At 43.8% G+C, this 27988-nt stretch overlaps 1 protein-coding gene and 1 long non-coding RNA gene across 2 annotated transcripts in view; one reads left to right on the top strand and one right to left on the bottom strand.

Moving 5' to 3' along the window:
• ITIH6 (inter-alpha-trypsin inhibitor heavy chain family member 6) overlaps positions 1–24947 on the top strand; it is a 39402-nt gene extending 14455 nt beyond the window's left edge. The window contains exons 6-13 of the mRNA XM_035288627.3: positions 8857–8973; positions 15174–15345; positions 16094–18130; positions 19930–20022; positions 21073–21108; positions 21272–21385; positions 22755–23132; positions 24033–24947. Coding sequence (XP_035144518.1) covers positions 8857–8973; positions 15174–15345; positions 16094–18130; positions 19930–20022; positions 21073–21108; positions 21272–21385; positions 22755–23132; positions 24033–24244 — 3159 coding nt within the window. The 3' untranslated portion in view covers positions 24245–24947. The remainder of the gene's footprint in view (positions 1–8856; positions 8974–15173; positions 15346–16093; positions 18131–19929; positions 20023–21072; positions 21109–21271; positions 21386–22754; positions 23133–24032) is intronic.
• LOC128930598 (uncharacterized) lies at positions 105–26982 on the bottom strand. Its single transcript, XR_008478843.2, has 2 exons — positions 26771–26982; positions 105–10285 (listed from the first exon to the last, which is right to left on the bottom strand). It is a non-coding gene; the product is annotated as an uncharacterized LOC128930598 (long non-coding RNA).
• Positions 26983–27988: the final 1006 nt, after the last annotated feature.

Below are 27988 nucleotides of genomic sequence, written 5' to 3'. Positions count from 1 at the left end.
TTTCTTTTTAGATTGTTCACTGTTGGCATATACAAATGCTAGTGATTTTGTTTTGTTGATTTTTTACCCTGCAACTCTACTGCATTTGTTTATCAGTTCTAATATTTTTGTAGGATCTTTACGGGTTTCTAAGTATAAGATCATATCATCTGCAAACAAGAATAACTTGACTTCTTCCTTTCCAATTCAGGCGCCCTTTACTTCTTTTTTTTTTTGTCTGCTCTAGGTAGGCCTTCCGGTTCTTTGTTAAATAACAGTGGTGAAAGTGGACATCTGTGTCATGCTCCAGACCTTAGAGGAAAGGTTTTCTGTTTTTCCCCATTCGGTATGATACTAGCTGTGGGTCTGTCATATATGGCTTTTATTATGTTGAGGTATGTTCCTTCCATTCCCAGTGTTTTGAAGGTTTTTGTCATGAAGAACTGTTGAGTTTTATTAAATGCTTTTCCAGCATTAATTGAAATGGTCATATGGTTTTTGTCCTTCATTCAGTTGATATATATCACATTGCTTTGCATATGTTCACCCACCCTTACATCCCAGTGATAAATCCCACTTGGTCATGATGATCTTTTGAATGTGCTATTGAGTTCAATTTGCTAATATTTTGTTGCAGATGTGTGCATCCATATTCATCAGAGTCATTGGCCTGTAGTTTTCATTTTTTGATGTGTCTTTGTCTGGTTTCAGTATCAGGGCAATACTGGTGATGTAGAACGAGTTTGGAGGTATTCCATCCTCCCCTATTTTTTGGAATAGTTTGAGTAGGATTGGTATTAGTTCTTCTTAAACTGTTTTGTAGAGCTGGGTGCTGTGGCTTGCGCCTGTAATCCCAGCTCTTAGGGAGACAGAGGCAGGAGGATAGCTTGGGCCCAGGAGTTCGAGACCTGCCTGGGCAATATAGCAAGACCCGTTCTCCACAAAAAGGAAAAAGACAAAAATAAACAAAACAACAAAAATAAGCATAACTGTGTTGCAGAATTCAGCCATGAAGCCATCAGGTCCTGGCCTTTCTTTACTGGGATACTTTTTACCATAGCTTTGATCCTGTTGTGTGTTATTGTTGTTTGTGCTGTGAATTTCTTCATGCTTTACTCATGGTAGGTTGTATGTGTCTAAGAATTTGTCCATTTGTTCTAGATTTTCTTTTTGTTAATTTAACTTTTATGTTCAGGGGTACACATGCAGGTTTGTTATATAGGTAAATGTGGGTCATGGGGGTTTGTTGCACAGATTATTTTATCACCCTGGTATTAAACCTAGTACCCATTAGTTATTATTAGTTGTTTTTTGTTTTTTTTTTTTAATTTTGAGACAGAGTTTCGCTCTTGTTGCCCAGTCTGGAGTGCAATGGTGCAATCTTGGCTAAATGCAACCTCCCTTCTTGGGTTCAAGCGATTCTCCTGCCTTAGCCTCCCAAGTAGCTGGGATTACAGGCACCTGCCACCACGTCCAGCTAATTTTTTTTCTCTTTTTTTGGTATTTTTAGTAGAGACAAGGTTTCACTATGTTGGCCAGGCTGGTCTTGAACTCCTGACCTAAGGCAATCACCCGCCTCAGCCTCTCAAAGTGCTGGGATTACAGGCATGAGCCACTGTGCCCAGTCCATTAGTTATTTTTGTTTGTTTGTTTGTTTGTTTGTTTGTTTGTTTGTTTGTTTTGAGACAGAGTTTCACTATTGTTGCCCAGGCTGGAGTGCAATGGTGCAATCTTGGCTCACAGCAACCTCGGCCTCCTGGGTTCAAGCGATTCTCCTGCCTCAGCCTCCCAAATAGCTGGGATTACAGGCATACACCAGCATGCCCAGCTAATTTTGTATTTGTTGTAGAGATGAGGTTTCTCCATGTTGGTCACACTGGTCTCAAACTCCCAACCTCAGGTGAGCCGCCTGCCTCGGCCTCCCAAAGTGTTGGGATTACAGGTGTGAGCCACCGTGTCTGGCCCCATTAGTTATTTTTCCTGATTCTCACTCTCCTACCACCCTCCACGCTCTGACAGGCCCCAGGGGGTGTTGTTCCCCTCTATGTGTCCACGTGTTCTTATCACTTAGCTCCCACTCATAATGGAGGACATGCAGTATTTGGTTTTCTGTTTTTGTGTTAGTTTGCTAAGGATATTGACCTCCAGCTTCTTCTCTGCTCCTGTTAAAAACAATCTCATTGTTTTTAATGGTTGCATACTATTTCATGGTGTATATATACCATATTTTCTTATTCCATCTATCATTAATGGAAATTTAGGTTGATTCCATGTTTTTGCCATTGTATATAGTGCTGCAATGGACATACATATGCATGTGTCTTCATAATAGAAAAACATATACCCCTTTGATTATATACCCAGTAATGGGATTGCTGGGTCAAATGTTATTTCTGATTTTAGGTTTTTGAGGAATTGCCACATTGTCTTCCATAGTGGTGGAACTAATTTACACTCTTATCAACAATGTTTAAGCATTCTGTTTTCTCTGCAACCTTGCCTACATCTGTTGTTTTTGGACTTTTTAATAGTAGCCATTCTGACTGGTTGTGAGATGATATCTCATTGTGATTTTTATTTGTGTTTTTCTAATGATCAGCAATGTTGAGCTTTTTCTTCATATGATTGTTAGCTGCATGTATGTCTTCTTCTGCGAAGTGTCTGTTCATCACTTTCCTTACTTTATAATGTGGCTGTTTGTTTTTTTCTTGTAAATTTGTTTAAATTCCTTATAGATGCTGCATATTAGACCTTTGTCAGATGCATAGTTTGCAAACATTTTCTTATGTCTGTTCACTATATTGATAGTTTCCTTTGCTATTTAGAAGCCGTTTAGTTTAATTGGATCCCACTTGTCCATTTTTGCTTTTGTTGCAACTGCTTTTGGCATCTTCATCATGAAATCTTTACCCTTTCCTATGTCCAGAATGGTATTGCCTAGGTTGTCTTCCAGGGTTTTTATAGTTTCAGGTTTTACATTTAAGTTTTTAAACCATCTTGAGTTCATTTTTGTGTATGGTGTGAGGAAGGGGTACAGTTTCATTTTTCCACAAATGGCTTGCCAGTTATCCCAGCACCATTTACTGAATAGGAAACCCTTTCCTCACTGCTTCTTTTTGTCAGGTTTGTCAAAGATCAGATAGTTGTAGGTGTGTGGCCTTATTTCTGGGTTCTCTATTCTATTCTAGATTTTCTAACTTATTGGCATATAATTGCTCATACTAGGCACTAATGATCCTTTGAATTTCTGCAGTGTCATTTTGTAATGTCTACTTTTTCATCTCTGATTTTATTTATTTGGATCTTCTATTTTTTTAGCTAGTCTGGGTAGAGATTTGTTGATTTTGTTGAACTTTAAAAAAAACCTCTTTTTGTTTCCTTAATCTTTTGTATTGTTTTCTTCATTTCAATTTCTTTATTTGTGCTCTAATCCTTATTATTTGTTTTCTTCTAGTAGTTTTGGATTTAGTTTGCTCTTGCTTATCTAGGTCCTTAAAATGCATCGTTATGTTGTTTACATTTTTCTTCTTATGTGTTATAGGCACTTGTAGCTATAAAGTTCCCTCTGAGTCCTGCTTTTGCTGTATCCCACAGGTTTTGATATATTGTTTCTCCATTGTCATCTGTTTTGAGAAATTTTTTAATTTCTTTCTGAATTTCTTCATTGACCCACTGTTCATTCAGGAGCATTTATTTCTATAGCTTCCAAACTTCCTGTCATTGATTTCTAGTGCTATTCCATTGTGGTCAGAGAAGATGCTTGATGGTATTCAATTGTTTTGAATTTTCAGACTTGTTTTGTGACCTAATATATGGTGTATCTTTGAGAATGAACCATGTCCTGAAGAAAAGAATGCATATTCTGCCACCATTGGATGAAATGTTCTGTAAATTTCTGTTAGGTTTCTGATCTATAGTGCAGACTAAGTCTGATATTTCCTTGTTAATTTCTGTCTGGAAGATGTCCTGTGCTGAATGTGGGGTCTTGAGGACTCTAGCAATTATCGTGTTGGAGTCCGTCTCTCTCCTTGGCTCTAATAATATTTACTTTATGTATCTTGGTCCTCCAGTATTGGGTACATATATTTTCACAATTGTTATATCCTCTTGCCAAATAGACCCCTTTATCATCATCAGACCCCTTCTTTGTCTTAGATAATGTCTCTGTATAGCTCCTCTTCATCTTCTCTTTCTTTTTCTTTTTTGTTTCCATTGGCATGGAATATCATCTTCCATCCCTTTACATTTAGTCTATGTGTGTCTTTATAGATGAAGTGTTTTTCTTATAGGCAGCAGATCAGTGGATCTTATTTTTTTAAATCCATTCAGCAACTCTATGTCTTTTGATCGGAGAGTTTAGCCCATTTACATTCAATGTTATTATTGACAAGTAAGGATTTATTCCTGCCATTTTGTTAATGGTTTTCCTATTTTTTGTGATCTGTTCATCCTTCTTTTTTTCCTTCCTGTCTTCCTTTTAGCGAGGTGATTTTCTTTGGTGATATGATGCAGTTTCTTAGTTTTTATTTTCTGTGTATCCGTTGTATGTTTTTTGTTTTGATGTTACCATGAGGCTTGTAAATACTGTCTTATAAACCATTATTTTAAGCTGATAACAACTTAACAATATTTGCACTAACAAAAAAAAACTAATAAAAACTCTATGCCTTAACTTCGTCCTTCTGCTTTTTATTTCTTTGTTTCTATTTATATCTTCTTGTGCTGACTATGTCTTGAAAAGTTGTTTAGTTAGTACTTTTGATTAGGTCATCATTTAGTCTTTCTACTTAGCATGAGCGTGGTTTACATGTCACTGTTACAGTGTTATAATATTTTGTATTTTTCTGCATATTTACTATTACCAGTAAGTTTTATACCTTCAGGTGATTATTTATTGCTCAGTAATATTTTTTTCTTTCTGATTCAATTACTCCCTTTAGTGTTTCTTGTAGGACAGGTCTGGCTTTTATGAAATCCCTCAGCTCTCTTTTGTCTGGGAAACTCTTTATTTCTCCTTCATGTTTGAGAGATATTTTCTCCAGATATGGTATTCTAGGGTAAAAGTAGTTTTTCTTTCAGCATTTTAAATGTCATGACACTTTCTATTGGCCTTTAAGGTTTCCCCTGAAAAGTCTGCTGACAGAAATATTGGAGATGTATTGTCTGTTATTTGTTTCTCATCTCGTGCTGCTTTTAGGATTCTTTCTTTATCCTTGACCTTTGGGAGTTTGATTATTAAATGCCTCAAAGTTGTATTTTTTGGGTAAAATCTACTTGGTGTTCTATTGCCTTCTTGTATCTGGATATTGATGTCTTTCTCTGGGTTTGGGAAGTTCTCTGTTATTATCCCTTTGAATAAACTTTCTACCCTACCCCTATCTCTTTCTCTATTTCCTCATTAAGGCCACTAACTCTTAGATTTGCCTGTCTGTGGCTATTTTCTACATGCTGTAGGCAGGCTTCATTGCTTCTTATTCTTTTTTCTTTTGTCTCCTCTGACTGTTTACTTTCAAATAGCCTATCTTGTAATTCACTAATTGTTTTATCTGCTTGAACAAGTCTGCTTTTAAAAGACTGGTACAGGCCAGGCACAGTGGCTCATGCCTGTAATCCCAGCACTTTGGGATGCTGAGACAGGTTGATCACTTGAGGCCAGAACTTTGAGACCAGCCTGAACAACATGATGAAACCCTGTCTCTACTGAAAATGCAAAAGTTAGCCAGGCATGGTGGTGCATGACTGTAATCCCAGCTACTCGGGAGGCTGAGGCAGGAGAATCACTTAAACCCAGAAGGCAGAGGTTGCAGTGAGCCAACATCATGCCACTGCACTCCAGCCTGGGTGACAGAGGGAGACTCTGTTTTTTAAAAAAAAATAAAGGCCGGGAATGGTGGCTCAAGCCTGTAATCCCAGCACTTTGGGAGGCCGAGGTGGGCGGATCACGAGGTCAAGAGATAGAGACCATCCTGGCCAACATGGTGAAACCCCGTCTCTACTAAAAATACAAATATTAGGGCCTGGTGGCGTGCGCCTGTAGTCCCAGCTACTCGGGAGGCTGAGGCAGGAGAATTGCTTGAACCCAGGAGGTGGAGGTTGCAGTGAGTTGAGATTGTGCCACTGCACTCCAGCCTGGTGCCTGGCTACAGAGTGAGACTCTGTCTCAAAAAAATAAAAAATAAAAAGATTCGGGTGTATTCTTCAGCATGTCAATTGCATTTTCCAGAATTTCTACTTGGTTCTTTAAATTATTTCAATTTCTTTGTTACTTTAATCTGATGGAATTCTGAATATCTTCTCTGTGTTATCTCAAATTTCTTTGAGTTTCCTCAACACAGCTATTTTGAATTCTCTGTCTGAAAGGTCACATATCTCTATTTCTTCAGAATTGGTCCCTGGTGACTTATTTAGTTCATTTGGTAATGTCATGTTTTCCTGGATTATCTTGATACTTTTAGATGTTCTTCTGTGTCTGGGCATTGAAAAGTTAGGTATTTATGTGGCCACCACCACTATGACTGTGCTGGGTCAGACTTGAAGCTAGCGCAGTACTGGGTCTCACCCAAGGCCTCTTGTAACCACCTCCTGGATTCTGCCTCTGCTTAATCAAGACCTTGGGGCTATACAATCAGAAAGTATCAAAACCAACCAGGTTTGAGTCCTTTGCTTTGGGATAGTGAGTTCCCTCTGGCCCTAGGTGGATCCAGAGGTGCCATTCAGGAGCCAGAGACTAGAGTCAAACACCTTAGAATTCTACCTAGTGTTCTATCGTCCTGCTGCTAAACTGGCAGTCAAACCACAAAATACAGTTTTTCCCACTCTTCCCTTCCTTTTTCAAAAGCAGAAGTGCCTCACCTCATGGAAACTTCCACCACAGGCTCACAAGGAGTACTGACAGACTACCACCAATGTTCCCTTAAGGCCCAAAGGCTCTTCAGTCAGCTTGTGGTGTATGCTGCCTATCCTTAGCCTCACCTTTCGGGGCAGTAGGCTCTTCTCTGGACTAGGGCAGGCCCTCCTCCGCTGGGGGCAGAGTTGGAGGGTGGGGTAGGGGTGGTGTCAACAATTCAAGACTGTTCTTTCTACCACCTCAGTGCCTCTTTCACTGATACCACATTAAAACTGGGTACTGAGGTTTTGATTCTTTTGAAGGTGCTTTTTTGTGAGTAGATGGTTGTTAAATTGGTGTTCTCCCTGGGGGAACATTCGGTGGAACTTTCTATTCCACCATCTTGCTTCTCCCCTCTCGTAGCCACTGAGTTTGAAGGAAGCTAGTCACAGTTGCCTTTAGTGAGAGAAGTGTCTAAGTGGGATGGGCACGGTAGCCAGTCTGTGGTGGTCCCCAGGAGTGATCTGCATTTGAGCCCACTGAGGGTGCCCACTTTCTCAGCCTGTGATGCTTCAGGGAAAAAAGAGGCTAAAGAGAAGTTTGGGAGTGGACTGGGGGCAAGAGGTAGTTTTAGCGAATGGAAAAGACAAAAATATTCTACATTCCAGGTAAGACCTAGTGGGGTACATGTTAAAGGGGGATAGAGAGAGGGAACCTGAGGAGTACTGGTGGGGCTGGGCACTTGGTGTGAGTGGGGTTCAAGGCAGGACCTCCTTGTCCTTAGGCTGAGGGAGGAGGTATGTGGGAATGTGGACCCTGTACAAGGGTGGGGTGAGCAGTCAAAGTGTCCCTGGTCCCATGCTCTTGATTTTCTTCCTGAGTCAGGTGGGTGGGATAGAATGACTGCTGAGGTGACTGGGAAAGGTTGGTGAGCAGGGTCCTGCCCCTGAGTTATGTGATAGGGAGTGGGGGCCCCGGTGGGCATGGGATCAGGGAAAGGTAGGCATGATTTTCCCAGGAGCTCTCAGTGGCTCAGGTGTGGGAAGTGTGCAGAGGCCACTGTGTTCTGCCCTTGGGCAGTTGCAGAGTGAGTGACGCAGGCCTTTTGGAACTGTACCAGAGTGACAGGATTAGTGGAGACAGAGGCTGCAATTGCACATGTGAATTAATTCAAAGGCCAGGGTGGAGGGGGAAGAGCAGGATGTCCTCCCATCTCCTCTTTCCCCCTGAGAGGGAAGAGGCAATGTCCAGCCTTGTGGTCAGAGTGTGCCTGAAGGGCAGAGAGGAGTACAAGCCTGTGACCCTGCGCAGAGCCGGTTTCAGCTTCACAGGAGCACAGGGAGCACAGACCCTCAGCCAGCACAGACATCCCTGAGCTGAACAGAGAAAAGTCCTGAGAGGCCTTCCTAGCCCCCATCCCCTTCCCTCAGCTGTCCCAGCCCCCAGTCTCTGCAGAGGGAGGAATGGAGTGGGGGAGGGGAGTCAGCAGCCAATCACATCCAGGACAGCCCAAGGCATCTGTACCTGGAGTAACCAATCCCCTCAGAATAAACAGCACACTCTGCTTAGGCTTCCTCCTCCTCTCCCTGTTCTGCCCAGCAACAGCAGAAAGTAGGTTTTAGGAGGAGAGGGAGGCCTTGCAACTCCCAGCCCCTGGCAGCAAAGAGCTGGGCCCCAGGCTCACTCTATATGGGGAGGTTAAAACAATACTTGGAGTTTCTGCAGCTCAGGCAAAATATCCCTAGGGGCTCTCAAGGCTGTGCAAGCCCAACTCTCTCACAGACAGGAACTCATATATTACAGAGATCCTAATCCTTGGAGTCCTGGGCTACATGCCAGTCTCATTCCCTCCATAGCTGTGGGGCAGGCCCCGGGATGAAGGTCTGAACAGTTCTAGTGAAGGAGATGGACAGTGAGCAGTCACCCCCATGCCTGTTTAAAAAGTGAGAAGTCCTGGGAAGCAAACCTCAGAGTATTATGCAGGAGAAGAAGAGGGGACCTGATTTAGATTGGCTTTCACGGTCCTTCTTGGTTTTAATTCTTTTGTTCAGATTTACGATGGCTATTTCGTTCACTACTTTGCCCCTAGAGGCCTTCCACCTATGGAGAAGAATGTGGTTTTTGTTATTGATGTAAGCGGCTCCATGTTTGGTACCAAGATGAAGCAGGTAAGAAGGATCCTGGAAACCTTTCTTAGTCTTAGTATCAGAAGAACCAGAAAGCAGAGAGCATGATAACAATGGGACCCTGGGTACAGAGGTCCCACCATTCCGTGACCATTGAGTCTTACAGGCTTGAACCTACCCTAGGGCCCCGGTATCTTACCTAACGGAAGCCTGTGGACCTGGAGCCATAGAGTCTTAAGAACATTGACACATTGGTTTATGAAGATTGAAACCATTGAGACCCTCAACCACAAAAGCCCAGGGTCATAGAGGACCCTCAAGCTAGAGCACCCTGGGATCCTAGAATTCAGAAGCAAGAAAACCTTAGGTCACAGAGACTCTCATTCTTCTTCAGACCACAAGGTTTGAGTCTTTGTTAATTGTTTTTATTTTACTTTAAAGGTCTAATAGTATAGAGTACTGACATTATGGAATTAGAAACCATAGAGCTGGGAGCCATATAGGTTTTAATCTTGTTGCAGTTCTACCACTGCGCCCATGGATCAGAGGCCATAGACCAAGGAGGCTTTGACTTTATCCCCTGAATCCATAAAGTTCTGCAAGCAGCATTTCATACCGTAATACTCTGGAGCTCTTTGTTCTGGTGTCTTGCAAATGTATAGCTTTTGTTCCTTAATCTTTCAGTCACAGAGCCCTTGGGACCGAAGGCTGAGTTTGTTTTACCAGAGTCAAGCAACCTCAGGAAAAATGGGTAGTACCCCAAGCCAGCTCCCAAGCCCCAGTGTAGAGGGATGGGTCTCCCCAAATCCAGCCTTTTCTAGCCTTCTTGTTTCTCTCAAGAGGGGTAAAATCTCAGAAACCCTTGTAAGTTTGTATCCCAGGGACACCAATTCACTGAAAGACTGAAACCTGCTCATAAGAATATAGAATGCTTCCTCTCACTCCACACATTATCGCCATATCAACCATGCTTCTCTACAATAACGGAAAGTTACAGCTGATTGAACTACAAGCTCAAACCCTATTTAAGAAAATGTTCTTATGGAAAACCAAAGACAACCGAAACAACAAAAATACGACATTAGAAGTAATTTTGGCCAGACACGGTGGCTCACACTTGTAATCCTAGCACTTTGGGAGGCTGAGGTAGGCGGAACAGGAATTTGAGGCCAGCCTGGGCAACATGGCAGGCTGTCTCTATGAAAAATACAAAAATTAGCTAGGCGTGATGGTGTGTACCTGTAGTCCCAGCTACTCAGGAGGCTGCATTTGGAGGATGGCTTGAGCCCAGCAGGTGGAGCTTGCAATGAGCCAAGATCGCACCACTACTCCTAGAGAGCAACAGAGCAAGACCCTGTAAAAAAAAAAAGTAGTAATTTTAGCCTCTGACACCTGAAACTGCTCCAAACAGGAAACATTACCTAACTTGTAGCCAGATAAACTTAAAACCTCACACTAAATGCCATTTAGTTCAGTTCCTTTTACCTGATACATCATGATTGGCTTTCAACCTAAAATGAGAAGGCATGGTAAAAAGAGAAAAACACTGTCTGAAGAGAGAAAACAAACATCACAGCCAGACTTCAATGTGTCAGAGATGTTGAAATTATCAAACAATTTTATTTTTGACTGAAAGATTTTTTTCCAACTTTTCTTTTCGGTTCAGTGGATAGCTGTGAAGGTTTGTTACATGGGTAAGTTGAGTGTTGCAGATGTTTGGTGTACAGATTATTTTGTCACCCAGGTAATGAGCACAGGACATAATAGGTCATTTTTCAATCTTCACCCTTCTCCAACCCTCCACCCTCAAGTAGGCCCCAGTGTCTGTTGTTCACTTCTTTGTGTGCATGTGTATTCAATGTTTAGCTCCCACTGATAAGTGAGAACATGCAGCATTGGTTTTCTGTTCCTGTATTAACTCACTTAGGATGATTGCCTCCAACTCCCACCCCTGTTGCTGCAAAGGACAGGATTTCATTCTTTTTTAAGGCTGCATAGTATTCCGTGATATGTATGTACTGCATTTTCTTTATCCAGTCCATCACTGATGGGCAGTTAGGTTGATTCCATGTGTTTGCTATTGTGAATAGTGCTGCAGTGAACATACATGTGCATGTCTCTTTATGGTAGAATGATGTATATTCCTTTGGGTATATACCCAGTAATGGGATTGCTGGGTCAAATGGTATTTCTGTTTTTAGATATTTGGCAAATGGCCACACTGTCTTCTGTAGTCGCTGAACTAATGTACACTCTCACCAACAGTATATAACCATTCTCTTTTCTCCACACCTTGCCAGCATCTGTTTTGTTTTGTTTGTTTGTTTGTTTTTTAGTTTTTAGTAACAGCCATTCTGACTGGTGTGATATCTCATTGTGGTTTTGATTTCCATTTTTCTAATGATCAGTGATGTTAAGCATTTTTTTCACATGCTTGTTGTCTACATTTATGTCTTCTTTTCAGAAGTATCTATTCATATCCTTTGCCAATTTTTAATGGGTCAAACCAAGAATTTTAAAACCCATGATTAATATGCCATGGGCACTAGTGGGTAAAGTGTACCACACATAAGGGTAACACATGGTAATGTAAGCAGAAACATGAAAATCCTAGGAAAATAAAAGGGAAATGCTGGCTATCAGAAATACTGTAACAGGAATGAAGAACGTCTTTGATTCACTCATCAGTAGACTGGACATGGTTGAGTAAAGATTCGATGAACTTGAAAATACGTTCATAGAAATTCCTAAAGCTAAAAAATAAAAATACAAAAGAATTTTAAGCTACATCTTAGAATATCCAAGAACTGTGGAACAATTTTAAAAGTGTTATATATACATCATGGAAATAACAGAAGGAGAAGAGAGAAATGAACAGAAGAAATATTTTAAGTAATAATAGATACAAATTTTCCAAAATAAATTATGCACACCAAACCTCAGGTCCAAGAAGCTTGGGAGAACACAAAGCAGGATAAATACTAAACAATCTATGCCTAGGCATATCATATTCAGACAGCAGAAAAAGTTTTTTAAAAGCCAGAGGAAGAAGTACCTTACCTAAGAGGAGTGAGGATATGAACTATATCAGCGTTTTCTTCAGAAACCATGGGAGCAAGAAGAAAGTGGAGTGAAATATTACAAGTGTTGAAAGAAAAAACCCCACCAGCCTAGAATTCTGTATACATCAAATTATTCTTCCAAAGTGAAAGAAAAATAAAGACTTGCTCAAAAAAAAAAAAAGCAAAAATTGGGGGAATTGTCACCAATAAAGTTGCTTTGCAAGAAATGTTAAAAGTTCTACATAAAGAAAATGATATAACTCAGATACTTGGATCTACATAAAGATAGGAAAAGTGTTAGAGAAGGAATAAATGAAGGTAAAGTAAAATACTTTAGTTTTCTTATTAACTGACCTAACAGACAATATTTTTTTCAAAGTAATAATAATGTATTTAGTGAATGTAGCTTATGAATAATGAAATTAATGAGAGTAATATTGTACAGGATGAGATGGAATAGTTTGGAATACTCTGTTACAAGGTACTTGCACTATGCATAAAGCTGTATAGCATTATCTGAAAGTGGATTGGGATTGGTTGTAAATGTATACTGCAAATCTAGGGGAACTGCTAAATTTTTTTAAGTTTAATATGTATGCTAAAGATAAGATAAAATGGCACCATGTAAAATGCCCAATTAAAACTGGAGAAGCCAGAAATTAAGTAGAAGACATAAGAATAAAGAACTTAAAAAGAATAGAAAACATTTACAACTATGGCAAATATTAATCCAACTATGTCAGTAATGACTGTAATCATAAATGGTTTAAATACACCAATTAAAAGACAAAGACTCTCAGTGTGGATAATAAAATAAGACCCAACTGTAGGTTGTTTATAAGAAACCCACTTTAAATATAAAGATGCAGATTAATCAAAAGCAAAGGGATAGAGAAAGATATACCATGCTAATACAAATTAAAGAAAGCTGGGATAGCTGTATTCATTTTAGACAAAATAGACTTCAAAGCAAGGAAATTCTCAGCAATAAACAGTTGCATTATATGATATAACAATAAAACCAATATAATGATAAAGGGGAAATTCTCCAAGAAGACAAATAATCCTTAATGTGCATGTGACAACCAACAACATACCAAAATATATGAAGTAAAAACTCATGAAACTGGAAGGTAAAAATACATGAAAACACTATTGTAATTAAATATTTCACCATCCCTTTATCAATGATTGTCAGATCCAGCAGGCAGAAAATCAGTAAAGGACATAGCTGAACTGAACAGCACCATGAATCAACTGAATCGAATTGACATTTCTAGAATACTTTATTCAACAATAGCAGATTACACATTCTTCTCAAGTTCACATGGAACATTTACCAAGATAGACCATATCCTTGGCCTTAAAACATACCTTAACAAATTTAAAATAATTTAAATTATACCAAGTGTGCTCTCAAACCAAATAGAATTAAACTAGAAGTCACTTACAGAAAGATAGCTGCGAAATCTCAAAGTAACTGGAGATTAAACAGCACACTTCTCCAAACAATCTATTCCTGATCAACAAGAGGTTCTGACTTCTAGGCCCTCGTAGGCTCTCACTTTTCTTCTGCTGTCTCAGGAAAGGTCATCCTCTTAAGTCTCTTCCCTCTCAATGGAAACAAGAGTATAGTGCTTAGCTCCCTGTCCCAGAATGTACAACTTAGCTGCGTAGTTCTCCCTATGGCAGGAAAGACTCTAATCCACTTAGAAGCATTCAAGACGTTTCCTATCAGTTTGAGGTGTAGAGAAAAATGGGTCTCAAGTGTCCTTCCCGTGGTCTCTGAAATCCATACCTATATAAAGGATTGAAAGCATAATGCTGTGCTTAGGATCACTGATTTAAAACCTCTCACATGTGTATTTGAATCCCTCATCCATCAATGACTAGCTGTGTGACCTTAAGCAAGTCATCATCTCTCTGTACCTCAGTGTCATCACCTGTAAAATGAGGATATTAGTACCTTCTTCATTGTCTTGATGTGATAATTAAATAAGCTGATGCATCTAAAGTATTTAGCACAGTGCCTGGAACATAGCAAGTGTCCTGTAAATGATACCGAATAGTAGACCCTATATACTCTACTCCCTGAAGTCCTATGGGCCTAGCCCTATGCTAGTATTGCCATGGAGACAAGAACAAGAAGCATTATAAGGATTCAACATTTTGATGAAAAGTAAAAATATTTCATGGAAAACAGTGAACGGACTGGGACAGGGAATATCTAAGTGAGAAGGGCATGAGTCAGGGTTGGCAACTTAAAGAAGAGCTGTCCAGAGAAGGAGCAACTGAAAGAATAGTGAAGTTGTGAATAAATAAAGGGGAAATGGGAGAGTATGCTATCTAAAGAGCACAACAAGAGCAAGGTTTATGGAGTCGAACTAGAATCTGAGTTTTCTAGGGGCTGGTGTGACTAGCCTGGAAGAAATGGAGGGTGAGGCAGAAAAGCGGATTAGAGCAGAACCAAAGCAGGCAAAGTCATTGAAAAGCAGCTATAGAGACCGAGGATCATAAAGGGCCTAAACTTTAGAGTCCTGGAATCATTGAATCCTGGGTCATGGAGTCCAGAGATCATATAGCAAATGAATTTTCGAGCTCTAAAAACGTGGAGCTTTGGCCGGGCGCGGTGGTTCACACCTGTAATCCTAGCACTTTGGGAGGCTGAGGTGGGTGGATCACCTGACGTCAGGAGTTCAAGACCAGCCTGGCCATCATGGTGAAACCCCATCTTAAAAAAAAAAAAAAAAACAAGAAAAACATGGAGCTTGAATCTTTTAGAGCACTAGTGCCCAATATGAAGCTCTTGATGATGGAAATGACCTAAAATTCTGTGCTACCTAATATAGTAGCCACTGACCGCATATGGCTATTGAACACTTAAATTTAGCTACTGCAAGTAAAGAATTGAATGTTTAAATTTTTCTTTAATTTTAGCTAATTTATATTCAAATGTAGGTAGCTACATGTGCCTATTAGCTACCATATTAAACAGTGTAGTTCTGCCTTGGAACCCATAGAGTACTTTCACCTGAGAATCCTAGATTCACAGAGTCCTGCAGTCAGAGGGTCTTAAAACCATATAATGTTTAGATTTTCGTGCCTTGTGTAGAAAGAACCTTTCAATCTCATAGACCTTAACTCTTGTCCAATTCCCTTCATTTCATCCATATCCCACAGACTAAAAAGGCCATGAATGTGATTCTCAGTGACCTTCGAGCCAATGACTACTTCAACATCATCTCCTTTTCTGACACAGTTAGTGTCTGGAAAGCTGGAGGCTCAATCCAGGCCACCACCCAGAATGTCCACAGTGCCAAGGACTACCTGCATCGCATGGAAGCTGATGGTTGTAAGTATTAGATCTACCCACCCAAAGGGACAGGCTGTGGTAATATGGGGAATTCCTGAAACCCTCTCTTCATTCCCCCATCCTCCTCAGTTCTGACAGTGCCTGAAATATCAAGACTAGATTTCACACAAATATGGTCCTTTGTCCTCTGTGTTCTCCCATCACCCTGTCCTTGAAGAAAGAGCGCAGCTGATTCTCCATGTATCTTAGGGCACATTTCTTTTTGGTCTCAGTTTCCTCCTCTTTAAAGCAAACCCTTGAAAGAATTTGCTAAACTTTCTTTAAATCAATAATCTAGATATTTATTTCCAAGCATTTGAGCAAGCTGCTGCCCTGATTCTGGCTTTTGAGCAATCATCTCTGACAATTACTGAAGTCTCCCACTGCCTCCTGTCAACTCTGTCCTTTCTTCCCCTGTAGCAAGAAGGTGTGTGTGGGGGGGTGCTACCCTTGGGAACCTGCCAGCCTGACTTGGGAATGAGACATCTCCCCTCCCGACCCTGCACCACCAAGGAAACAAAGAACAATATGAGACAGAGAGTGATAAAAACCAAGGACATGTGGGCCCCAGTGTCAGATATCAGCAAGTCTGGGTGGGAGTGAAGAAGTTGGGAAGGAGAAACAGTGAATACAGCCTGAGCAAAGATAAGGAGCTGTGAGCCTGGGAGGTTGGTGAGGTGCCCAGTGTGTCTGCAATGGGGGTAAAAGTGACCGGAGAAGATGGTCTCACAATCTATTCCCCAATTAGGGACCGACATCAACTCAGCTCTGCTGGCAGCTGCTTCAGTGCTGAACCATAGCAACCAGGAGCCTGGGAGGGTCCCCAATGTGGGAAGGATCCCTCTTATCATCTTCCTCACAGATGGGGAGCCCACAACCGGCGTGACGACCCCCAGTATGATCCTCTCCAATGTCCGTCAGGCGCTAGGCCACAGGGTATCCCTTTTCAGCTTGGCCTTTGGGGATGATGCTGACTTTACACTGCTGCGCCGCCTTTCCCTGGAAAACCGGGGAATAGCCCGGCGCATATACGAGGGCACTGATGCGGCCCTACAGCTGAAGGGCCTCTATGAGGAGATCTCCATGCCTCTGCTGGCAGATGTGCGTCTGGACTACCTGGGCGGCTTGGTTGGGGCCTCCCCTTGGGCTGTTTTCCCCAACTACTTTGGTGGCTCAGAGCTGGTGGTGGCAGGCCAGGTGCAGCCAGGCAAACAGGAGCTGGGCATCCACCTGGCAGCCCGTGGCCCCAAGGATCAGCTTCTTGTGGCCCGTCACAGTGAAGGGGCCACCAACAATAGCCAGAAGGCATTCGGTTGCCCAGGGGAGCCAGCCCCAAATGTGGCCCACTTCATCCGCCGCCTCTGGGCCTATGTCACCATTGGAGAGCTGCTGGACGCACGCTTCCAAGCTCGTGATGCCACCACTCGCCACCTGCTGTCTGCCAAAGTCCTCAACCTGTCCCTTGAATACAGCTTTGTCACACCTCTGACTTCACTGATAATGGTGCAACCCAAAGAGGCCAGTGAGGAAACCAGGAGACAGATCTCCACCACAGCTGGGCCAAACACCATAATGCCCTCATCCAGCAGCAAGCATGGCCTAGGGGTAAGCACAGCTCAGCCAGCCTTGGTGCCCAAGGTTATCTCCCCCAAATCAAGGCCTGTAAAACCAAAGTTCTACTTATCCTCAACTACTACAGCCTCTACCAAGAAGATGCTCAGTTCCAAAGAATTGGAGCCATTGGGAGAGAGCCCTCGTACCCTACTGACACCCACATACCCAAAGGCCAAAACTCCAGCACAACAGGATTCTGGCACTTTGGCCCAGCCAACTTTCAGGACAAAACCTACTGTTCCTGTACCCTCAAATTCTGGTGCTCTGTTGCCTCCGAAGCCCAGCACTCCATCACACCAGAATCCTGATATATTACCCGTGAACTCCAGGACACAAGTCCCAACTCTGAAACCTGGCATCCCGGCCTCTCCCAAAGCTAGCACTGTGAAACATGTTACTCCACTGCATTCCAAACCTGGTGCTCCATCACACCCCCAACTTGGGGCACTCACATCACAGTCACCTAAAGGCCTGCCACTGTCAAGACCTGGCATCTCTACACTTCAGGTTCCCAAGTACCCACCAAACACCAGGCCTAGGGTTCCTCCTGCTCCCAAGACCCAAAACAACATGCCACACCCCAGACCTGGGTTCCTCTTATCCAAGACCCCTAAAATCTCATTATCTCTTAAACTGAGTGCCCCACCACACCAAATTTCCACAAGCATACCACTTTCCAAGCCTAAGACCCCAAGCCCCCACATTCCCCAAACTCCACTACCTCCTAGACCTGACAGACCGAGACCCCCACCTCCTGAGAGCCTAAGCACATTCCCAAATACAATCTTAAGTTCCACAGGTCCCAGCAGTGCCACAATCACCTCTGTCCTTGGTGAACCCCTCCCCATGCCCTTTGCCCCCACTCAGCCCCCTGGAAGGTTCTGGCATCAGCATGACCTGCTGCTGGGTCTCCAGAAGACCAGGCAAATTCTGGGACCATCTATGCCAGGAGTTCCAACAATGAGCCTACTCAACAGCTCCAGGCCTGCAACAGAAGGCAGCCCTCCAAACCTGCCAATCTTGCTGCCTTCCAGCAACCTCCCTGAGGCCATCAGTCTGCTCCTTCTCCCTGAGGAGCTAGTGCTGCTGTCTGAGTCAACAGTGGAATCCAAGTTTGTGGAGTCCTTGAACCCACCAGCATTCTATACCTTCCTCACTCCTGATGCAAACGGTGAGTGCCACGGGTAAGAGGTCGAGCCATGAGGATGAGGTATGAATGGACAGTACCAGGAGCTGGGAATCTACAAGGCTTATGCAGACTCCAGTGCTGGAGTCGCTGCTTCCTTGCTTGCTTGCTTTGGGACTTTGGACCAGTTACTTAACTTCTCCGGGCTTCAGCATACATACACGGAATTCGAGGCCTTGGGAGAAGAGGGATGTTGAGACTGGGAAGGCTCAACACAAACAAATTAGCCGGGGTTAGCTTTGACATTTGTTACGTTGGACTAGAGAACTGCTGATGTTTCCCAAGCAGGGGAGGGATGTATCAATGGCAAGTCAGGTCTTACAGGTTTTTCTGAGCTCTGTGAATAGTCCTGCTTAATGGCAGGGGTAGAAGGATTGGGGAAGATCATTAAAATTATCTTTAATTTCAAAAAAACTATAAAATAATAAGTTAACATTTGTAAGCTCTTCTTATGCACAGTACTGCTCTACATATTGTACCCCTGTCTCAATTAAACCTCACAAGAAACTGTTGACATCTTCATTTTCCACATGAGGAGAATGAAGCCCAGAGAGGTAAAATAACTTTCTGAATGTCACACAGCTAGTCAGAGAGTTGAACTCATACAATCTGGTCACAGAATGAATGTGATTCAGCACTCCAGTATCCTGCCTTCCTGAGAGAAGTAGAGACATTTCCTACGTGACCTTATAGGGCAGGATTAGAACCAGTTGAGGGTGCCTAAGTCACAGGGATGCAAATTTGGGTATGACATCCTCTACGTGCATCTTTCCTCAGACACCCCACCAACGTCCCATCCATCCTAAATTATTGGCAATGTTACCTCTAATATATTTACCAAATCCATCCACTTCCCACCACCTCCACTGTCACTATGCGACAGCAGACCACCATTGTGTCTCACCTAGAAAACTGCTCAAGCCTCCACACTGGTTTCCCTGTGTCCTCTCCTGTCCTGCTACATGCCAGTCTTTCCCAGCAGCCAAAGGGATCCTTTAAAGACACAAATCCCTTCATGACCCTTCCCTATTTAAAATCCCTCAGTAGTTTCCCATCACACTTAAAATGAAGTTAAAAGTCCTCTTCATGGCCAACAGGCTCTGTGTGATCTGCTCCCTACCCTCATTCCTCTATGACCTCACCTTCTCCCACCGGTTCTCTTAACTCCAGCCCCTCTGGTCTCTACTTTGCTCCTCCAATGAATGCCCTACCCTGTCTCCACTCAGGGACTTTTTTCAAGCTACTCTCTCTCTCTGCTTGATAATCACCTGACTGGCTTTGTCCTATCCCTTCCTGCTGCCCTCATCCCTTCCATCATCCTTCAAACTCCAGCTCATGCCTTAGATCTCAGCTCAGATTTCCTTACCCATCCTCCCCCAAGCAGGCTACTTCAGGTCTCTGTTTAACTCCCTGTCACCCCGTTAATTTTTTCTAATAGCATTTATCACCATTTGTGACAAATTATTTTATTCATGTCTGTCACCCCCTATGAGCTTCACCAGGTCAGAAAATATGTCTCTCTTTTTCACCACCTTATACCTGATACCTAAGCAATGCCTGAATGAATGAATGAATGACTGTACAAATGAATGTATAAACGGTATATGGAAGAACTTTGAACATATCTGAGCTTGAAAGACTAAGGCTGTGGAGAGCATAAGGTCCCAGTCTTGGAGATGGACAGGTTAGCCTGCAAAGCCAGTGAGGGCTCTCCTTGTCAGAAGGATTATGAGCCTTTTCCCTGGGAATTTGAAGGATTTTCTTATTTCTTTTGTGCTTGGCAGGAAGTCCAAACTGGGATGATGATTCTGAGGAGATCCTGGGAGCAGCTGGAGGCAGCATGGAATCTCAAGGACATTCTGTGGGGTTAGCAAAAGGTGAGCAAAGAAATCCCCTGACAAAGATCCCCTAGGTCTTCATTTCCATTCTGTTAGGACTCATATTGACATTGTGGGAGCCCAGAAGGAGGTAATGTATTCGTTTTCTAAGGTTGTGTAACATTTACCACAAATTTAGTAGCTTAAAACAACACCAATTAATAATCTCACAGTTCTGTAACTCAGTAGTCTAGAAATAGGTCAGTTAAATTCTCTGCTCAGGGTCTCAGAAGACTGAAATGAAGGTGTCTGTCACACTGAACTCTCATCCTCTTCCATGCTCATTCACGTTGTTGACAGAATTTAGTTCTTCGTGTTGCTGGAACTGAAGTCCCTGTTTTCTTGCTGGCTGTTGGCTGGGGGATCACTCTCAGCTGCTAGAGGTTACCTGGGGCCACTCTCAGTACTTAGAAGTCTCCTGCATTCCTTGTCACGTGGTCCCTCTCCATCTTCAAAAGCAGCCATGGAGCATTCCCCTAACACTAAACCCTTCTCACACTTTAAATTTCTCTGACTCCTCTGTCTCTGACCTCTAGATGCAAATTTTAAGGGCTTACATGATTAGGTCAGGCCCACCTGGATAATATCCCCTTCATAAGATCAGTAGGGTTACATGAAACAAACTGTTTCTGGGAGGATATTTCATCATATTCACAACTCTGGGGAATTTTATAGAGTGTGTACACAAAAGGATCCTGGGGCCATCTTGGAATTCTACCTACCACTGGCAGAGAGCAAGAGAAAATAGCATTTGGGTTGGCCTTGAAGGATAATTTAGAAATTCATCCTTCATAGTTAAGGGAAAGGAAAACATTCCAGGTGGCAGGAAAACCAGGAGTAAAGGGTCACTAGGAAGAGAAGGCAGGACACTCATAATTACAGTTTGATTGAGCTAGAGCGTAAAGATTGGAGAGCTAGGCAGGGACTGGATTTCAGAGAAGCCTTAAATGCTGACAGAAGTATGGCCCTTATCTGGGAGAAGGTCCCAGAATTCCTAGGAATATGATAAATTACTCCCTTCCTAACACAGTCTCTCTCTCTCCTTTGCAGGCGCATTGCCTACTGTCTTCACCTTCTCCTCCTCAGGTAAGCCAGTCACCCCATGGCTCCCCTGTTTGAGTACAGGGTAGCTTGTGCACTGGGACTGGGGCTGGGGAAACAGACATGACCTCTTCCCTTCCCCTCCTGTCTCTTCCCTCTCTTTTCCATTTATTCCTTTAACTTTAGAGGTGTATCTTCTGCCTTGCAGTGGACGGGGACCCCCACTTTGTGATCCAAATCCCACACTCAGAAGAGAAGATCTGCTTCACACTGAATGGGCACCCTGGGGACTTGCTACAGCTCATAGAGGACCCAAAGGCAGGTAAGAGCCCCAAGGACTCCAGCCCCATACACCACAGCTGGATAGATCCATGTCAATACCCCTAGACATTTGTGGACTAATACCCCAGACACAGAGCAATGTACCTCGCTAACATGCACACAGGAACACACCAAGACACAAAGGAACACACATGAATACACTCAAACACCAAGATGCTCACAGATACACAAAAAAGCATGGAGTAAACTCACACAAATATGATGGGACTTCAAAAAGTTTGTGGTAAAATGGAATTAAAAGATAAAAAACTAAAAACATAAACTTTATTTCTCAACATGAGCTCCATCAAGTACAAGACACTTTTGTAAGCAACAATAGCAGCCAGTTAGTCCATCCATAAAGAACTGAGCGTCCTGGGAATTTAACCACGTTAATGAAAGTCTTTTATGCATTATTTAAAAAAGGAAGAAAAATTGGTGTCCTTTAAAGATTTTTTAATATTAGGAAGCAAAAATAAATCAGGAGCCAAATCAGGACTCTAAGGTAAATGCCTAATGATTTTCAATCAAAACTCTGGAAAAATTGCCCTTGTTTGATGAGAGAAATGAGTAGAAGCATTGTCATGGTGTAGAGGAATTCTCTGGTGAAGCTTTCCCAGGCATTTTTCTACTAAAGCTTTGGCTAACTTTCTCTAAACATTCTCATAATATGCACCTAGACACATGGTAAAACACAATACCTGCCCAAATATATACAATGGCATGCACAGCAACACCCTCGGGCATACAAGCACTGAATACCTCCAGCTTGATCCCAATTTCCAGGAATTCAGCACATACAGGCGGCAAACATACTCTGCTACTCTAGTTATATGAAACATACTGATGCATGGAAATATCCACCAAGCCAAACAATGATACAAATTCAAATGCACACACACTGACACTCCAGATACACATCGGTACAGACTAACACTTAACTAGGTGCACACAACATACACTATTGCATCAAGACATATAACACCAACATATCCAGGGGCACACACATAAACATACAACCAAAACGATGCATTCTAACATACCACCCTCTCCAACATGCAGATGTACTGATATACCCAGAGTTACTCATAGGAGCATAACCAAACACACACATTCACACATGCAGAGGCAAGCACATGGATCTATGCAAGCAAACACACTGGGGTAAGCATGTGCACACACACTACGTGCCCCTACCCCACACACTGTTCAGGAAGAGGCAGCCAGGTGGATCGTGGTGGAAGTAGTTCTCTCCAGAGCGGGCTTTTCTAGCCACAAATCTGTACTACTTCATCTGCCCATGCTGTGGGTGACCATGTAAATGACCACGCAAAAGCCACTGCTCCAGGCCCACACTCCCCTCCCTCCAGGGCTGCATGTGAGTGGGAAGCTGCTTGGTGCACCACCAAGGCCGGGCCACGAGGACCAGACTCGCACCTACTTCCAGATCATCACAGTCACTACAGACACACCCAGGGCCTCCACTATCACCATCAGCCGCAGTTCTATATCTTTGCGAGGCGAGAGTACCTTGCGCCTGTCCTGGGACCGACCTGCCATGCTGAAGAGGCCCCAGCTGGAGCTCTATGTGGCTGCTGCAGCCCGCCTTACCATCCGCCTTGGGCCCTACCTTGAGTTCCTGGTCCTCCGGCACCGCTACAGACATCCGAGTACCCTGCAACTACCCCATCTGGGGTTCTACGTGGCCAATGGCTTGGGCCTCAGCCCCTCAGCCCGTGGCCTGATGGGTAAGTCCAGCTGAGGCTGAGAGGGGCCAGGGGGCACCAGCCCCCAAAAAGACCCTGCCAGGGTGAAAGGCACCCATGCCCCCAACCAGGAAAAGGAATGAGATACAGGCTCTTCCCTTAAGGAGCCCTTCATCTTGGGAGAGGACGGACCCAGATAGGGATAGTGAACACAAGAAGGGACCATTGCTAGACAGAAAGCTGCCCAGGGAGCTACAGAAAACCAGAGTGGGGGAACTTGCCCAGTCTCAGAGCTTGAGAAAGACCTCCTGGAGGAGGTAGACACACCCATGCTGAGTCTAAAAGGCTAAACAAGGGTATGGAGAAAAGGAACAGAAGAAGTTGGAGGAAACAGAGCTGAATGGTCAGAGTTGAATGCCAGGATGAAGAATTTGGCTTTATCCTGAAAGCAATGAGAAGTCATGAAGGGTTATAAGCAAAGGAGAGACACAGTCATATCTGGGTGTTACAAAGATCCCTCTGGAGACTGCTATGAAGGTAGGTTGCAGGAAGCCAGGCTGTAGGTCAGGAGACACTGGCAGAACCTGAGGCAGAGGCTCACGCCAAAGAGTTTGAGCACTGATGGTGGGTTGAACAGATATTTTTACGTCCTTTTGTCTCCTTCTTCCTAATCTTCCCTGTCTTCTCCTCCAAGCCTGGCTATCCCCCTTTCTCTGCCATTTCATCCATCCACTTTGGCTCCCTACTTCCATATTACCCTCCAGTCCCATCTGGCTCCTGCACAGTTCCCACAATGCCCAACCTCTTCCTCCTCTGGTCCTTTGCTGCACCTCCTTCCTCCTCCTTTAAATCCCTCTGGATTTCCTGCTCTAAGTTCCTTACAGATCTCTGAGCAGGGACTCAGGCCACTGACCTGACTAGCATTGCATCTCTCTCCCTCAGGGCAGTTCCAGCACGCAGACATCCGACTGGTGACAGGACCTATGGGGCCACACTTACGAAGGCACCAGGGCCCTGATGTGCCTGTGATTCTAGGCAAGAGGCTGCTGAAGGACTCACCAAGGCTGCTGCCCCGCTGGGCTTCCTGCTGGCTGGTGAAGCGCTCTCATGTAGAGCAGCTTCTGGGTCACCCCTACCTCTCCTATGTCCTGTAATGGCAGAGCCGGGAGACCTGAATTTGGGAGATCCAGAAACCAGGGCATGGGGTGAGCCAGACACAGAGACCCAAGGATATGGAAGCACATACAGGGATACACAGACTCCCGCATGTTCTAAGGAACACATATATAAGGGTATACAAACACACAGACATGCAGAGGCCTAGAGTCAGAAACCCCTGCATCTTCATGGTCCGTCATGTGTCCAGTCTCACTCCCTCCGAATCCAAGATCCACATCAGCTTTACAAGTCACTTTTGTAAAACAAAAAACAGTCAGTAGTTCTGCTCACAACTTTCCCTAACTCCTATGTATTTAAGGCTCTTAGAGTTTCCCTAACAAACCACGCTCACTCCTACCACTGGACCACCATTGCATGTGCTTTTCCTTCCGCATGAGACATGCTTCCTTTGTTCCTGCAGGTGAATGTAATTCATCCCTCAAGTCCTAGTTATTACCTCCTCTAGGAGGCCTTTTCTGATGCCTGCCCTAGATTGAGTTTGGTCCTGTCTTCTGGGTTCCTATAGCCCCCCGCCCTCTAAGCTCACAGCACTTATACTGTGTAGTAATCATCTGTTTACTTGTCTTCGATACCTGACTTAGACTGTGAGCTCTTTGAGGGCAAGGACCTTTTCTGAATCATCTATGTAGCCCAGTGCCTCTCACATAATAGGTGCTTAGTAAATATTTGTTAAAAGAATGAATTAATTAATTAACAAAAAAGGATCCCATAACATAGCAGTAGACACACATATATACACACTCACAACCAAAGACAGGATCACACCCAGAAAAACAGTGGCAAGGACAGAGATATGGTTGGAGAATAGAGGGACAGACTTATGGAAACACAGGAATCACAAAACAAACATGGACATAGGAGTATAGAGACATCAAAAGATGGGGGCAGGGAGCCAGAATGGCAGCGTCAGGGACATAAACTCAGAGAAAAATGAAGAGATGCTCTCTTGCTGGGCCTCTGTGTCTTTGTGGTTTTCAGTTACTGTCCCTGCCACAAAGGTGAGGAGTAAAAATCAAGGTCACTTAGGTACAAACACACAATGAGTAATGTAAAGACACTGCTATATAACTATATACAAACTAAGAGATAGATAAACACAGAGATCCAGACACAGGAGCAGAGGTATCAAAACACACAGAGACATGGGGACATAGGTAACCAGGGAGACACTGACCAGGACCACAGTCCAAGGTTAGAAGGGTAGAAACTCAGAGATACACTGGCATGCTAATATGCAAACATGAGGCAGGGAATAGGAAGAGAACACAGAAACACAGGGCCAGAGACATATAAAGATATAGAAACAGAGACGTTGCATAGACCTAGGCTTGGTGACAAAGATAGGGACATAGGCAGAGGAATACACTAAGAGTGAGACAGGAGCACAGCCTCATAGGTTCACAGATCCACAGATAAAGACATGGAGACTCAGACACTTTGCACAGTTACAAGAAAAGAAATAAGGTTCAGGCCAGAGACATAAGGAGAGGCAAGGTGCAGACCCAGGTGAAATGGGGACATTGTGACAGGAACATTGGGAATTCAGAGACAGAGAACCCAGAACAAGTAGACATAGGGATGTGAACCCAGAAATCCCGTCATACAGACACAGGCTAGATGCAGAGATGGAAACACAGGGACATGTCTGGTAAGATAGAAACAGGGACAAGGAAACCTAAACACATAGAAACAGACAGAATACTAGCAAATGGGCAGAAACATGTGACAAAGAAGTATATCTAGAGAAGCAAGGAAGGATGCAAAGACACAGAACCAAAATGCACCCGGCAACACCAGAAAAAGTCACACACAAATAGACAACCAAAGCCACAACAGAAGGCATGGGAACTGGGAATCAGACCCAAGTACACAGAGATAGTGGCTTAAAGATAAAAAGATATGGAACCAGACACCAGACACAAACAGAGAGGCAGGGACACAGAGGAGGTGAGCCAGACCAAAACAAAACCAGGGCAGAGTGACACAGAAAGAGAAACAGATGCAGAAAGACAGCCTGACAAACAGATTCATCGAAATGTCAGCAGTCATGAGAACCCAGAGAAAAAAACACGAAACTGAAAATGAGAGGGACTGAATCACAGAACAACTTAAGACACGGCCACAGTTACATAAAGAAACAATAATACAGAGATATTGACAAGAGCTGGGGAAGATAGATGGAGAAGAGGATAAATACAGAAACACAGACAGAGACACAGACATGGAAAGCAAACTTCCAGAAATGCACAGACTCAGGGACTCACTAACACAGGGCATATGGAAAGAGGCCTTTGCAGATTTGTGAACACACAGACCCTGGAACACAGAGCCTCAGAGACACCCAGACAGAAGAATGCAGAGGGAGGCAATGTAAGCTGGCATAATAGAAGACTCCACCTATCATCCCCTGCCTTCCTCACAAGGACACAAATTAAACAACTATCTACACAAAAAAAAAGCAGCTTCATAAGAACAGAAAGTCAGATGAGCACTCACAGTACCTGGTTTTAACTTCGTATCACTGAAAGAGGCACTGAAGGGGTAAGAAAAACAGTCTGGAATCACCAACACCACCTCCCCATCCCCTAGCAGAGGCTGAGGGGTGGGCAGAGAGAATCTGACTACTTGGGAGAGGGAAAGCACAGCAATTGAAGTGAGGCATTGAGCTCAGTGCTGTCCTGTCATAGCAGAAAGCAAAATTAGGAACTCCGCTGATGCCTACATACAGAGGGAGCATTTAAACTAGCCCTAGCCAGAGGGGAATTGCTCATCCCAGCATTGAAATTTGAGTTCCCACAAGCCACACCACCTTGGGCCAAAGTGCTCTGGGGCCGCAAATAAACAAGAAAGGCAGGCTAGGACACAAGGACTGCAACTCCTAAGCAAGTTCTAGTGCTGAACTGGGCTCTGAGACAGTGGACTGGGGAGGGGAGGGCACTCAACTGACAGACAGTAACCAGGGTGGCAAAGGGAGTCCTGGCGCAACACCTCCCCTAACCTCAGGCTTCACAGCTGGCAGCTCCAAAAGGGACGTCTTCCTTCCACTTGAGGAGAGAAGAGGGAAGAGTGGGGAGGACTTCGTCTTGCATCTTGGAAACCACCTAAGCTATAATGGGACAGGGCACTGGTCAGAGTTGTGAGGCCCCCTTTCTAGGCCCCGGTTCCCAGACAACATTTCTAGACACACCCTGGGCAAGAAGGAAACCTGCTGCATTGAAGGGAAGGACCCAGCTGTGGCAAGATTCCTTACCTGCTAACTGAAGGGCCCTTGGTCCCTGAATTACTAGCAGTGATACCCAGATACTATGTCAAAAGCCTTAGGACTCTGAGACTTGCTGGCTTCAGAAAAGACTCAACACATTCCCAGCTGTGATGGCTATGGGGCAAGACTCCTTCTACTTTAGTGGAAGGAAAAGTAAAGGGAACTTGGTCTTGCACCTTAGGTACCAGCTCAACCTTGCAGGGTAGAGCATGAAGAGGACTCTTATGGTCACCAATTCCAGGTATTGAATCTTGGATTACATTTCTCTACCTGCCCTAGGGCAGAGGGGAGCCCACTGCTCCAAATGGTGAGTCCCAGGCCAGGCAACATCCAACACAAGCTGACTGAAGAGCCCTGAATTCTTAAGGGAACCTCAGTGGTAGCCTGGCAGTACTCTCTGCGAGCCTGTGATGGCAGTGGCCATAGGGTGGAGGCTCCTCTGCCTTTAGAAAAGTGA

This window comes from Callithrix jacchus, chromosome X, assembly GCF_049354715.1.
Source record: "Callithrix jacchus isolate 240 chromosome X, calJac240_pri, whole genome shotgun sequence".
NCBI classification, from domain to species: Eukaryota; Metazoa; Chordata; class Mammalia; order Primates; family Cebidae; genus Callithrix; species Callithrix jacchus.
The sequence above is the reverse complement of the archived record's forward strand: the minus strand, read 5'-3'. Positions and strand labels throughout refer to the sequence as shown.